Genomic DNA, 15,477 nt, shown 5'->3' on the forward strand with positions numbered 1-15,477 from the left:
AAGTTATCAGTTTACCAACTGTGAATTCTAGAGCATGTAGACTGCAGCCTATCCTGACATTGCATATATTGTCTAACAGATTACAGTACATATACACTATCAGTTTATACAGGTGCAGGAATCATTTTCTTAAAGACTGCTGGGAAACTGACACAGTACTTTTTCTTGTTTGGCAGGTGAAGATGCACACTGTGTCCTACATTCATTTCTTCTACCTTGGCCTGTGTTTGCTTACCTTAACCAGTTCTGCTGCTGCTGGCCCAGAAACACTGTGTGGTGCTGAGCTGGTTGATGCTCTTCAGTTCGTATGTGGAGACAGAGGCTTTTACTTCAGTAAGTCAAAACTTCATTCAACTGCTAAGCTTTTCCATGTCATGCATTGAAGTTTGTAGCGGCTTTAAGCAAGCAGAGGAATTATCCAACCAGGCTGCCAGGTACCACTAGTATCCTCCTATATCTCAGACATTCCCAAGCTTTCAATGACCACTAAATCTCAGTTAAGAATAGAGATGTTCCTATATTCAGCCTCTCTGAGATTTTGATGGATTTTAATTTTCAGGCATATTACTGTTTTTAATTACTTACGAGCTGATGTTATCAAGCCTGCTATGTTATTGGTTCTCCTGACCTTCCACTAAAAATAAGGGAATGAAAGAACACACTAGACCCAAGATACTCACAGGACAGAGCTACAGGTACCTATTATGTCAGACTATTCATAGACATTTTAAGTACACATTGTATTGTAATAAAAACACACAAATCTTCAACATCTGGTTTGAAAAAAAAGCTAAAAGGCAGCAAGCAGAAAGACACTGCATCCAAGTATCCACATGCTACATCAGTTAAGTACAGGTGAAGGAAAATGTATTCATGGTGAGATAATAAAGAATAATTCCAGTACAGATAATAGATAAAATTGAGAGTGTAACAGAATGGATATATTAGTACTCAAGTAAATTTTTGGAGCAAGATCTATACTTGGAAAGTCAACATCACAATACCTTTCTTTTGCTATGTTTTATTTTGTGCAAAGCTCTTATTACCTTCTTACAAGTCCCATCAAGATCAAGAACACACAACATATAAATAACAGAAATCTACTTCCAATTTTCAGCTCTTGCTACTCAAATGCTGTAAGGTTAATTAAACTTTTAGCTAGGGGTATGTTCATTCTGAACTCATTCATAAATATATATGTATTAAAAACAGACATGAAACTGTGCTTGTAGAGCCTCTGAAGTTAGTGCTTACTTCCAACAATATCATTTCCCTGACTATTCTTGTCTGAAGTTACCTGTCTTTCAGGGCCTCAGTTCCCTTTCTAAACAAGGATGAAACTAAGAAAAGGAAATATGCAGTGGTTAGGCTATAAAGACAAGAATCTAACAGAAGGTTGTTTTTATTTTCCTGCATATTTTTTTATTCTTTGCAAAGTCTACAATTTCTTTAGGAAGTTTTTCAATCCTTGTTTTATCCTAATAATTCTTGCCTTCCAAGATTTCACTTCTGTTTTTCTGATTAGTTTCCCACTACACCATTCCTATTTGTTTCTACTCATGGATTTATTGTTTTCAAAATTAATCCCCTAGCTTGGAATGAGAATGGAATTGGGGAAATCCAGACTCTTGGTCCTTGAATTTACAGAAAATCTGGATTTCCTCTACATACAAATTGCTGACATTTTCATTTTCTTCTTCAGACATTTATTAAAGTTTACCCTTTGAATCTGAAAGCCTTAGTTTCATATATACACAGTAATACATTAAAGCACTCATAAAGAAATTTCCATTTTTCTACCAGTTTTTCATTTGTTCATTTAAACATCACAATCTATTACAATCAGCAGATGAGTTACTCTTAATGGACTATTTGAGTAACATACATATGCTTTCTCTTTGTGATTTGAAGGAATTCAAAGGATGACTTTCTGATTCTCCTCCTTTTTCTACATAAAAAAACAGTGAGACAATTTACTTTATTGTTAAAACAGCATAGCTTTCTTTTCTTTTTCTTTTTCTTTTTTTTCTTTTCTTTTTTTTTTTCTTTTTTTTCTTTTCTTTTTCTTTTCTTTTTCTCTTCTCTTCTCTTCTCTTCTCTTCTCTTCTCTTCTCTTCTCTTCTCTTCTCTTCTCTTCTCTTCTCTTCTCTTCTCTTCTCTTCTCTTCTCTTCTCTTCTCTTCTCTTCTCTTCTCTTCTCTTCTCTTCTCTTCTCTTCTCTTCTCTTCTTTCCTTTTCCTTTTCCTTTTCCTTTTCCTTTTCCTTTTCCTTTTCCTTTCTTTTCTTTTCTTTTCTTTTCTTTTCTTTTCTTTTCTTTTCTTTTCTTTTCTTTTCTTTTCTTTTCTTTTCTTTTCTTTTCTTTTCTTTTCTTTTCTTTTCTTTTCTTTTCTTTTCTTTTCTTTTCTTTTCTTTTCTTTTCTTTTCTTTTCAACTGTGTGCAGATCTTGGGCTTTTTTCCAGTCGTTTGACTCCTGGAAAAATGTTTGCAGCTTGTTCAGAGAGCTATCACACTTGCTTACTGCAAAAGTGGCTGCTACTGCTAAACAATCAGACAACATTTCTGTGCACTTACTGTGTTGCTCAAGGTAAAAGTATATGCCAAATGCTAATTATCAGCCAAAAAAAAAAAAAAACCTTAAAGAAATTGTCTTTGCTTTCAGTCTCAGTTGTTTTAAACTTACACAACTTGTTTCCAATCTATACAGTCCCTGAGCTAGATGACCTTTTCTTTAAAGTAACAGGTTGGGTTTCTGAAGTTTTAAAGGAGTTCATAACCCCTGCATTCTCCAGTTTTTTTTGTGGCATCAGTAGAAGCTTCCTCTCTAGTTTTATTTCTTGTGAGCTTATGTTCTAAGTTTTCACTTGAAATTAGTAAAACTGTTGACACCATGAAGTTCTACTTTATCTTGTGTGAAAGACTATGTAAGATTTTACATATGGCTTACCACTGTGTTTTAGCAAAGTCTTGCACTGTTGTAATTAACAGACTGCAGCAAGAATTTTATGAAGTCAATACTTGTCCCTTTAATGCTAAGTAATGCTTCTCCCATGCCTGACTGTACTGTTGATTCATGAGGAAGTCATTTAATCTGTTTTACTGTTCTTCCTCTTATTTATTAAAGTATAATATAAAATATAGAACTATGAAAAAGTAAGTTACTTGGTAAAACAGCTTTAGAACCTCAATATCATCTGTACTATAGAATGTAACATACTGGAAGTTTAAATGTTGCTCAATCTAACAGCACTTTTTAGAAGAACTACAACATTTGCAGAAGTAAAACTGCAGTGACTTTTTTTTTTTATAGTGAAGATAATGTCAAACTGTATTTAGAGGTCTCCCATTCTCATCCTCTTGTTGCTTTACATAATGAATAATCAATGATTATATTTCGCTTTAAATTGATTACAAAATAGCTCTGAGGAAAGGTTTTCTTTACTAGTGACTTGAAATATGCCTTTTAGCTGAGGTGGAACTCCTGGTTCAGATTAAAAGTCAAAGCTTCTGACTATTCCTTGGAAGTTGTGGGTGGAAACAAAAGTAGTATTAATTGTGACACTTCACGTTGAAAGATAGTACTCCACAACCGTATGAATACATCTACTTCTAGGGCTGGAATAAAGTTTTATTTCATTATGTACTCTGCTCATGAAAACTAACCTAGCTACAGAAGAAAACTCACCAAAGCTTCTGAAGGGATGCCCCAGCTGCTTACCACACACAAAGACAAGTATTGACTTCAAGAGGAAGTCATAATGTGTTGCTAACACCTGTTCTTCAGTAGGTGGATTAGGAAGGGGTATTTTTTTTTTACATTATTTAGAGGAGAACACTGCACAAATCCTGAAACAGAGTATCTGTTTCTTCCCTTGGTCACCTTTAACCCCCAGCCAGCGCTGTTTCTTGAACAGATGCTTCCCTACTATGATTCACCAGTGAAGTCTGTTGCCATCTTGCGTCTAGCAGTATTTCTCTACTTGAACTTCTGCCACTGAAGTTCCCATGCACTAGCTTGTACTAGGACAAGTCAATAAGCAGGGAGCCTGGCCAAAGCTTGCTATTCCTTGGAGCTGAACCTCCCAAAGAAAACAAGTGGCTAGATACAACTTAGATATAACTCGTTCAGTTAATGATTCTCAATTCTCAGAAACTCAGTGTTTAACAGTCATGAAGCCAAATGGGGTGCCTGTTGTGTTTATTTGAACATTAATGCCTAGAAAGGTCTACTGTGCCATTACAAAACAATGCTGAAGTTAAATATGTAGGAAAAACTGAAAGTACAAATTAGAGGAGATATACAGAAAAGATAACTCAGGAGAGGGAAAATTCTGTTTGAAATAGTTTAGTCTTATCACAGGAATTTACTTCTTCCACTGGTAAAATAAATAAATAAAGCCTGAAATATTCTTTGTTTTCGTGTAAGTTGAATTTGAATGAATTTGATGGATGAACATTCATTCTAGCTCCTAAGGTTAAAAAAACAAACAAACAAACAAAAAAAAAAAACACAACCAGCAAGCGCGCTTTGCTCTAAGAAGAAAAAATTCATCCAGTTTCTTCTCTTTTGAAAATATGCTTTTTCCCTTCCCATTAGATGGATACTAGTTTGGTTAACAGTATATGCAAATACCAATAAAGAAATAGCTTGCTTATTTCTTGGATGCTTTTGATCATTGCAACCTCTGAAACCCAGGTTAAATGACAATAGCAACTTGCAGCTATAGCACAGAGTATCAACTTAAGGAATAAAAATGAATCTTCTGAATCTTCTAAAGTATCATTTGCAGCAAAAAGGGGGGATCTGAATTTAGAAACCTGACAGCATATAGTTCGCCTCATATTCTTCAGAGAATTGAGAATGACCCAGCACACGCCTCTATATTACAAGTGTGAAACCCATAAAAGACACACAGGATTTTCTGGTTTCCAGAGCAAGGCTCCTTGTGACAGCTGCTTTATCAAGACCCAGGACAGATTTTTACTACTTATTCTTTCTACTAAGGCAATCAAAATTCTGATCTCCTTGGGAATATGCCCATCTCTGAACAGCATAAAAATATTAGGTTATAATCATCAGAAGTCAGGAAAAAACAATTAACATAACTTTGGGTAATTAGAGTTGTTTAGGAATCTCATTGCTTTGCATATGTTGAGGAACCGTTTCCTTACAGAAGTGGAAATAAGGGACATAACAACAGGCAATCTTCTTGCATCTTCCATTTCTCTTTAGCTAGCAGCTTTGTTTACCTTGGGAAGTCTGCTTTTAAGATGTTAAAGTACGTAGGCCTGTCAAACCTATCAACATATAAGAAATGGCATGGCACTCAGTTCTTTAACTACTCCATATCTGTTGCAACTATGAGTCATTAGCTCCTCTATGTTTCCCTGATTGAAAAGAACTGTAATGTTACCAGAACAGGAACGGAGTGCTGAAAAGCTGTGGTGGACATAGAGCACACAGTGTCAGTGACAGTCTTAGACTAGCACAAAGAAATGTTAGTTGTTTTGGCTGTGTCCACACAGCAAGATCTGAGAGTGTTTTTAATTTAAGTTCCTTGGTTTGGCTGCATGCCCCATTCGCGTCCACATCCTGCATCCATGGAATATTTCAGTCTATTCCTCACTCTTTATCCTCAGGTTCCTTACATCTTACAAGGAAGCTGTAGCCTGGAAAGAAGCTAAGGTATAATTCAGTCAAGCCTAGAGTGTCGGTGCTCAGTGAACCAGAACTATAGGTACAGTAACTGACACACCTCTGTAAAACGAAAGACAGATGGGGCTTCCCGAGTGGTATCACTGTACAGTCAAATAATTGATTGATGTTTGATGTATGCTATGTTGCCTGTTGTAGTTATCATTGAGTACATTCTCTGAAAATAAGCCAGACTTAAAATAATTTTGTTCTTTTTTACCATGTTAAGAAAGACAAGAAGTTGTTCAGAAAGGTGAGCCTTAGTTTTGTGAGGTTAACATTCTTAAGCTACCTCTTTAATAACAGAAATAAAGATTCATATTTCTCTATCCATAGATCAGAAAGGGAGTCTAGGAGGATTTAGCCTTCAACAGAGACTAAAGTTAGACTCTATTTACAAGTCTCCTCTACAACTAGTTCTTCTCCCATCACCAAGGATTCCATTACCTTCAAGCCTTTTCACAACGAGGGACTGCAGTAGTAATTATAATTTTTGAGTGGAGTGAAAGCAAGACATTGATCAAAATTTCATGTCGAAACATCCCTGAAATAAGTCCTTGTTATGAAAGCCAAATAAGAATAGTTTCTCCAGAAGTTCAATTTATATATGTCCTTATTAGGTGTTAGACATGGGAGATGCTAGTATATTTTATGTTTGCCTTTATCTATGCACTAGACAAGGTTTCAGATTTGGTCTCGAATAACAGAAAGCTGTTATTTGATATTTGATTCCTTAACTGCAGTTAGCTCTATGTATATTTAATACAATGTTTAGTCTCATGTTGGATAAAATCTCTCAAAGAAGCACTTGGCAAGACCAGCATTTATTCTTGGCATAGCTGCCCCTCTTACTTTTCCACTGAGTCTTAAATACCAAGAAAAACCCTTCGCTGACTTCAGTTCTGGCATATATTTTACGCCAAAACTTTGCATGTGGACATCTTCCTTTGTACTGGTATTAACAATGGATTTTCATTATTTGATCAACAACAGGAATTGTCACAAAGCAAATTATTCACTTTACTAGAAATACAATCTTTTAATTAAAATATCTTCCATTAACTACTCGAGCATCTAGGGTAATCTACACCATGTACTCATTCAAAGAAGGAAGTTCATACAGACATTTTTCTCTAGAGCTTATTCAGCACTTCAGCTCTTACACATCTGTTCCTAAGTCTCTCACATCACTGAAATTCAAGTAGAGACTTAAAGCTATTTTCATTTTCAGAGCTTTTCTGAAAAAGAATGCCTCTGAAATTATTTATAAGATTATATCCCAATTTCAATATTTGGCTATGATACAAGGTAAACTGATCAAAAATGTGACAACAAATGAATGAATTAACCAATAGTTAATAATTCTAAAAAATAATACCCCCAAAAAAAGGAATGCACACTAATGAATATTTTACGTTCAGTTTAGCCTTGTAATAACTGCAGGATCTTCCATGTCAAAAAGATGAAAAAGCCTTCAATTCATAATTTTTTGTTTTGTTTTGCTTTGGTTTTTGTGGTACATTTAAACCAAAGTTACTATTCAAGATTCAACACAAGTATTGGGTCTAATTGCTAAGTGACAAGCACATTTCATGTTTGCATTAGTAAATGAAGTTTTGAAAACAAGAACTTTAACAGAGCTATAGCCTTTAAAGGGGTGTAACACATGCTGACTAGTATGTAATTCCATCTGATAGAAAATTTTAGATTGTCACTGTAAGTAAAAGTTTCCTATTTCAACCAAAATACTGTACATTAGATACTCCAACCCACAACTTTCAGAATAATAGGATGTATAAATTTTCTTACTTTACTAAAATGGGAAATGTGAAATATTGTCTTCTTTTCAGAATCTTTAAGTATTAGACAGGTGAACCTGCCAAATTTATCTGTACTATTTGTAGTTTAAATTGCTGATTGCCTCTCCTGTGCCAATTCTTGGAAAATTGTTTTGGAATTCCTTAGAAAACTGTTTTGAATTCCTTAAGTAACACTGAATCTGACGCAGACACAAGTTTTAGACACTAGTGTTTTCGAACTGTATCCAATACAGTCAAATGTAATGTGTTTTCAGTGCTCTTAAAAGATAGAGTACAATGTGTTCACTTACCTCATACCAAATCCTTTATTAGTAAGAACTAGAACAGTTCTATATCAAAGAAACAATATCAAGTTATACCTGATAAGGCTCATCTTTCTCTTTTCTGACTTTACAGGAAATTTATCTATTTTCCATCTTGTTTTTGAAATTCAGTTGTGATCTCGCTTTCTTATCTATGAAATGTAACTGCTACAGAGTGAGAGAATGACTGCCAAAGAAGACCCTTTCACTTTCTTATGTGCCCATGTAAGTGTAGGAGTAGGGAGAGTATTATGTTAAGCACCTCCTCTAGAAAACTATGGCCTACTCCCAAACCTGGGAGTATATAATTTTTGTTTTTATATATAAAATTGTTTATAGTATTGGAGCAGTTTCATGATGAGCAGAAATTTACACAAGGCTATGAGTAAGCAGAAAAAAGAATAGGTTGGCTCAGACCATTCTGATTCAGTCCAGCTCTGTGGACAAAATGGTTTTCTTTCAGAAAATGAACAATTCTAACAATACTTAGTAACCTTATTTCTATCTCCAAATTAATAACCCCAGCTACTATAAACAAAATCTTCTAAGGAAAGTAGATACTACTGAAAATTGTTTGGATTTCAACAGATTGTTCATTAACGGTAATCTACATAATCTATTACTAAGGCAATGGACAAAATATTAAATTCCACACACAAACTCTTTAATTCACACCTTAGTATTTTAAGGAATATTTTTAAATGGTAGAAAAAATTTTAAGTGTTGTGGAGAAAATGGTAAAGAAAATAAGTTGTAACCTGAAAAGAACATTCCTAATTATCGCTGATAATTATATGGTGCTATATAAAATGCACCTGAATTACACTAGAGAGATTTTTCTTCAGATTTACATTAAATATACTGAAGTTTTCTTTTGATGCAGACCCATCAGAATGACTGGATAAAAGCTTCTACTATTATAATGAATTTTTAATAGCTTTTTTTTGATGACTCTTCATTGATTACTTCAGGTTAGATGAAAGCTAATAAGGACATCTCTTTTAGGTTAACATAGCAAATTTAAAGTGAATATACTCCATACCTTGAAATTGCTGTAGTCAAGTAAGATGTAATAAATTGTTTCTACAACCCCTGAATTCCTGAATTACTAGTCAACAGGTCTTCCATGAAAAAACTTTCCTATTTCAAGTTTTATGTTTCTTTCCATTAAAGTTTCCAGCCTTTCACAGACATATTTAGTTTGGCAGGAAGAATCTGGTGACTCATAGACTAAAGAGATTTGAGAGCAAGCTACTGAAAATGTATCTAATTTCTTCTTGTGTAATTTGGGAGCAAGCTACTGATAGTATGTCTAATTTTCCTAGTTTAATCAAATGTATTATTGGCAAATACATGTCCTGAATAAAAGCCATGTTTATTGATGAAATATATAGCTAATATTAAACCCAAAAACACCATCCGTATTTGCTTTTAGAACACTTATGTTTTTTCCTAATTGTTTCTGGCATGATAATCTGTATCAGTGGGTGCTGAATGAAAACAGATATATTACTAAAATCATTTGCATTATGATCCTATTTATATTTTCAAATTCAGAAATATAAGCTTTTTCTTACTGATTATTTTAAGGGAGAACAAAGGTGTAGGAAGAATTGGTGATATTGTTCCTCTGTGATTCATATGGAGAAGAATAGAAATATTAGGCTCTCATATTTATTTTATGTTGATGACTCTACTGCTGCTTTTGCCTCTTTTCAGACAGAAGTCTCTTAAATTAAGTTCTTTCTAGACATACAATCTGTGTCAAATATATCATTTTCATTTATTCACATACAGATTGAACCCTTCTGAAGGATTAAGAGTTAAAAAGTCTTGATCCAACATGTGAGAAGATTCTTTTACACATTCTCTCCATCTACACTCAGTTTCTTAAATGAGATATTGTAGTTAGGAGCATACCAAGTTCATTTTATAATCAGTGAAAGGATTCAGAAGCTTTCAGAGCTCTCTGTAAGTTATGGATATGCCATAGAAAAAACCTTTCCTTCTCCTCAAAGCTAACTAAGGAAGCTATGGCAACTGCATGCTTAAGTTAAGTTAGTTGAATAAGGACTCTCTACTAAGACCTAAATTTGGATGGAGTTAGTCTATTTAAAAACATATGTATATGTGAACTCCAAGATGGAGATAAAGGTGCACTCATAAGGACCGTACATAAGGGATGTTGTGTCAGGCTTGAGCAGCCCTTTGTCCTTTCTCTGCCTCAATTTTTCCCATAATAGATATGTTTAATACATTCTGCACAGGACAGGTGTCAGGCTTCTACTTAGGAAGCACTGTATGTACTCTGTAAGAGGAAAATAAGAGTGGCATTGATAATGAAAAATACGCTGTTAATATATTTCCTATTAAAAAATAAAACCCTGTGAGCAGCATTTTATCTGCAATCTATTAGCAATAATTTTATTGCTGCAGTTACCAAGGTCTAATAAAAAAGCATTTTCCCTTCATTATTGGGTTAGTGCCAGGACTTTTATCCTTTATGTTCTAACCATTAACTTTTATTCTGTAGCCTTTAGCTTAGCTGTGCGCGTAACAGTCTGTTGAAAAACATTCAAGTAGGAATTTGTATTCAATTCAATCTACTATTTACTCTGAGACTCAAAAAAGAATGGCTTCTAATGTCTCTGTTATTTATTCATAGCAAATATTGTTGCAAAGTTAACTGCTGATGATCACTCACATAGGAACTGGATTTTTCTTATTGTGAGCGATTTTCTGGAAAATGAGTGCAGCTGTAGCTAATGTAGTAACATATGAGTAAAGCTTGAAATCTCTAGTGGAAAGATGCACATTTTGTATATGTTGTGAGAACAGATAATCTTAAAGGTCTTTCTCACATAAATGATTCTGTGAAAAATAAGTAATACTTCTTCGTATTTTCTTCCTTGCATAGTGAGACAAGGTGCACTTATCCATGCAACAAATAGTGAAGAAATTTTTTATACTGCTATTCACAATTATACATTCCTAGTCCTATGAATGTGCATGGTCTAGCAATTTTCTAAGACAGAGACAATAACAATATTGCAAACCTGGAGTGTTATCTAAACACAAAAAAATCATGCCTCGTTAAAGAAGCAATTTCTCCACTGAAATATACGAAGTAGATGATACCAGAATGATGATCAAGTACAGTTTTGAGATACTCAGTGATAAATCAGTCCGTTTGAAGATTTATTTTATAACTATTCATTATGTTCTACAATCAGCTACAAAAGCAAATACGTAACTGAAATAAATAAGAACATTTCATGAAGTAGTTAGCCATTCACAGAGTTGAATCTACAGCCCAATGCCCCTCTATCTTCCTCACTTGAGTTTCTCCCTTCATTCAAGATGATACAGAAATTATATAGGACCACTCCAAAATGCATCCCATGACCTTTAAAATGATGACTTTGCTGGAAACAGATAAAATTTCCATACCAGCTAGGAGAGTAAGATTTAGACCTCAGGTTGGTTGGATTTTGACAGACTGCTAAGATGAATTATTTTAAAGCAGTCAGAGAACTGCATAAAAAACAACCAAACAAACAAACAAATAAAAACCAGAGTGGTTATGCATTGTACTTTTGCTGGCTTAAGGGAAAGTGGGTAGAGATGAAAGCTGTGTTTGATTCTATATGCTCTCTGATTTGGAGAAGTTGATCCTCAAAGTAGAAAAAAGAAAAAGAAAAGAAAAGAAAAGAAACAAGAACCTTAAGACACAAGCAAATAACATTTTTCTTTCATTTTGTTTTGTTTTTAGTATATGATGCTAAATAATCCAGGCTGGCCTTGTTCAGGATTTTCTTCACTTTACAATCCACTATTAGGAATCAATGGACTCAAGATTATCTGCTAACTTCAGTTGGCTTTGGCTCAATGCAGTGAGGGTAGTGTGAGTTAATTGTGAAATTATCCATGTTATCCATAAGAAAATACTGATCATTGATTTTCTTAGGACTTTTGCACATAAGCATCATTGGACCAGAAAAAATTCCCACAGGTTTCTAACCAATCATCTGTTTTTTCTAAGAACTACCAGCTGAAATCTTGATATTCTTCCCTCTTTATCACAAATATAGAAAATAAGACTTCTATTTTGCAAACAATAGATACTTCTTGTGTCTGATTAGAAAAGGGAAAATACACGTTAGGAAACCACTCATTTTAACATTCAGCAATTACTCTACAAATCAACCTGAGAGATTTGTAGTGTAATTTTAAAGTTCATCTACCACTTGTGCATGATGTAAACTATTAAGAATACCAATTTTTTTCAGGTGTTTATTGAAATGCCTAAACTATTTTAGGTTCTGTGGCATCTAAAAGACTGAGATCTAACTTTTTACAAGGATTAATCTATTTTCAAAATAGAGTGTAAGTCTCTTTAAAAGTTAGTGAGATTTTGGAAGGCTCCTAAAGTTATATGTAGCAAATATACAAAGTTTAATTGGCACTAAAGAGGGAGATGGATACTCAAGAGATTTTCAGAAGCTAGCACGCATCTTAATTTCCACTGAGATAAATGATAGATGTTCCTAGACAATTTTTTAGAACCCTTCTTGGCAAATACTTGTGGTTTTAGGCACTTTAGTGATGCTGGAAACAGGAATCAGGTTCCTTCACTACTTGTCTTCGTTCAGCTATGGAACTTACTGAATGCTGGTGAAAAAGCTACCACTATCAAAAGCCCTTTAAAATAAGAGTTGGCATAATGACTTAGCTTCCTCTCTGACGTGAAACATACTAATACGCTTATATGAAATCTTCTTATTTCTAGCATAAGTACGTAAGGCATCGGATGAAAGCTAATAATTTCCCAAGTGAGCTAAAAATAATGAAGGCTGAATTTGAATAAGTATTCAAAAGAGGCAGTCTGGAACAGACAGTGGTTAATAAGGACTACAAATGCTACCTTTCTATTAACTTTATTTGCAAGATGCCAAGGCCTGAATGTGGATCACAAACATTATTATAGGATGAAGACTGAACATGAGAAAAGTATAATCATTGCAGGAAGTCTAAGACAATTCATATTTTATTGTTTGGATTATCTTATAAACTGAAAACTGTAACTAAAAATCTCTCAAAATTCTTTAGGAGTTACGTTCACATGAGGTCTTGTTTTGAAATTCCGTGTATTTGTTATTTTCCAATGAAATGAGAGTATATGACAGCATCTAAATTTACTACAGTAATTTTAAATATACTGTAGTATATGGAGTAAGATAATCCACTGGGTTTATTTTAAGTATTGGTTTGTGTAGCCACAAATAATTTAAGAGTATATGAATTCAAAGTATTTTTAAGTATGTGCAGTAGCCAAAACAGAAAAGCTTAATGAAAAAGCTAGTGACCAAAACCTTTAAGTCCCTTAAAATCTGGAAATGTTAGCCTTAATTTTCGCACTTCACATGGTCAGAGGCCAATTAGTTTTAATGTTAATTTTTTAATCAAAATTATGTTTGTAGTTACACAGGAATGTGTGCTTCTTTTGAGAAGGAATAAACCAGTCAAATATTTACTTTTTCCTTTATTATTTAATGGGTGTTCTCATGTCCTATTGATTTCCAAGATCCAAATGCTACAGACAAAAATAATTAATATTTTTCTCACAAACTCTTATGGAGTACTTATCAAAGAAGTATTTGTTTGTTATACTCACATAAATGCTTTGCACCCTACAACTTTTCAGAAAACTACTTGTTTCTTGAGCATTTGTAAAGCTGTTTGACCTATTATTTGCATTCCCAAATGGAGATGGCAAAGACTCATTCTGTATTTTTTAAATTTCTGCTCATGCTTTGTATATTCAAAGGAGAACGTAAATGTCATTGAAATTAACCTAGAGATACAGTCAAGTAGTATTGTTCCTTTTTAGAGGGGAAGTGTGCCCTATTCTACTTGAACTAACAAAGCACTTTTGACAAGAAACTTAGAACCAAAAGCAACCTAAGCTCCCTCTCCTTTTCTTCAAAACTAAGCATCTTTCCAAAGCATCATTAGGCTCTTCTGTTGCCATTGCGGCAACAGAAATTACCTCATTCCTGTGAGCTGCACAAATTCCAGAGCAGCTGCTGTGCATCAGCAAAGCACTGACCAGGAATAGTTTTCATTGCCAAGTGGCTGGTGGTAAACAGAATTCAGTGCAGAATCATCTAAAATTGTAATTGATTGAAATCTCTTGGTCCAGAAATGTCATTTTAGATGAATACATTTAAAATAAGACAGAATATAAAACCCTTGTGGCTGATGTAGGAGCTGAAGCAAGTTGGTACAGAAAAGGGCTATGGTTGTTTGCAAAAACTCAGTGTGGAAACACCTCTCAGAGTTACAAGCTAAGCCTTTAGCTGGAATAAGTAACTTCCTGTCTCCAGTAATGACAACATAAATTAGGCTTATCCATTCATGGCTAGTATTCTGAAACTACCAAAAGGATGGGAATTCATTCAAGTAATTTTACAGTGTGAATGTCAGCAGAGACCACCAGAGCAGCTGCATTCACATCTCACCAGCTACTATTTGAATAAGATGTTTTTCACATATCAAACTTAGTTGCCAATGGACAGTAATCTGGCTTTAAAATTCCACAATATGTGACAATTTATTTTTTCTTCCTGCTTCCCCCACAATTTATCACCAGTACTGTAAACAGCACTAGGAAAACTGTTCTGAACAGCTTAAACAGGTGAATATGATTTTGTTAGTTAAGTCCATTGAAATTGTCTTTGGCTGGACTTTGTCAGACAAAGTTACTGAGAGTGCGTCATCTCTGTACTGACAATTTTACCGGATTCCTATACTCTCAAAATATAAATAGATTGGTAGGAAAACTTAGGTGTAATTCTATACCAACAGCAGACTGTTTTCTTACTGAAACAACTACAATCACAGAAAAATTCTGGCTGAAATAGGCAGTTGAAATCTGAATGTCCCATTGTTCTTATTTTGAGTTAGTACAGAAAACCGTTTCTTTGAACTATTTCTACCTCTACAGTTTCCATTATACACACATGCCATGCTGAAAGCAGAGTAATAATGCTCTTTTAAACTACTGCTTTGAATTCATTTTAGATGTATTTAAACTATTGTCATTAAGCTGCTGGCCACTTGATTTCAGTGCAGCCAGTGAGAAAGCATGCAATTCAATGACCCCAAGTTCACTGAGATTACTGGAAAACCAAAACAAGGGTTTGGAAGTCCAGTGTTTTCACGCATAAAGAAATACATTAAATACTTCAAAAGATATAAAATTCTTAGAACTGTTGGACAGGCTTCTGTGTGTGAACTTTCCTGTTCAAGCAATATTGCTAAATACCGTGACTCCAATCAAAAGGCTGACATAATGTTGTTGTGTAATTCATAACCTCATAACTCAGTGTCACTTTTTAAAATGCTTTATATGTGCATTCAGCAGCTTAAAATCTCAACTGTCAGGTATTAAATAATGGACAGTCCGGGAGTTTTATTTTGAAATATCAGTTCTTTATATTTTTTAGAAGGGAGAAAAAATGTAAAGCTTGGTTAGACAGTGTTAACACTGGAAGCCTAGACTCAGACAACAGACAGGAATCACCAACTGGAAGTGAGCTAATCCCAATCATTTGATGGACAGCAATAAACTTGAACTTTTACAATGAAACTGGGGCAAAGC

The 15,477-nt window shown here is 34.2% G+C and overlaps 1 protein-coding gene across 1 annotated transcript in view; it reads left to right on the plus strand.

The window, feature by feature from the left end:
- The window catches only part of IGF1 (insulin like growth factor 1), a 48,067-nt gene that overhangs the window by 4,219 nt on the left and 28,371 nt on the right, over positions 1 to 15,477 (plus strand). Inside the window, exon 2 of the mRNA XM_065743195.1 lies at positions 177 to 333. Coding sequence (XP_065599267.1) covers positions 177 to 333 — 157 coding nt within the window. The remainder of the gene's footprint in view (positions 1 to 176; positions 334 to 15,477) is intronic.

The sequence above is a fragment of the Cyrtonyx montezumae genome, unplaced genomic scaffold (genome assembly GCF_038088225.1).
Source record: "Cyrtonyx montezumae isolate F1298 unplaced genomic scaffold, pur_monq_1.0 scaffold_3, whole genome shotgun sequence".
NCBI classification, from domain to species: Eukaryota; Metazoa; Chordata; class Aves; order Galliformes; family Odontophoridae; genus Cyrtonyx; species Cyrtonyx montezumae.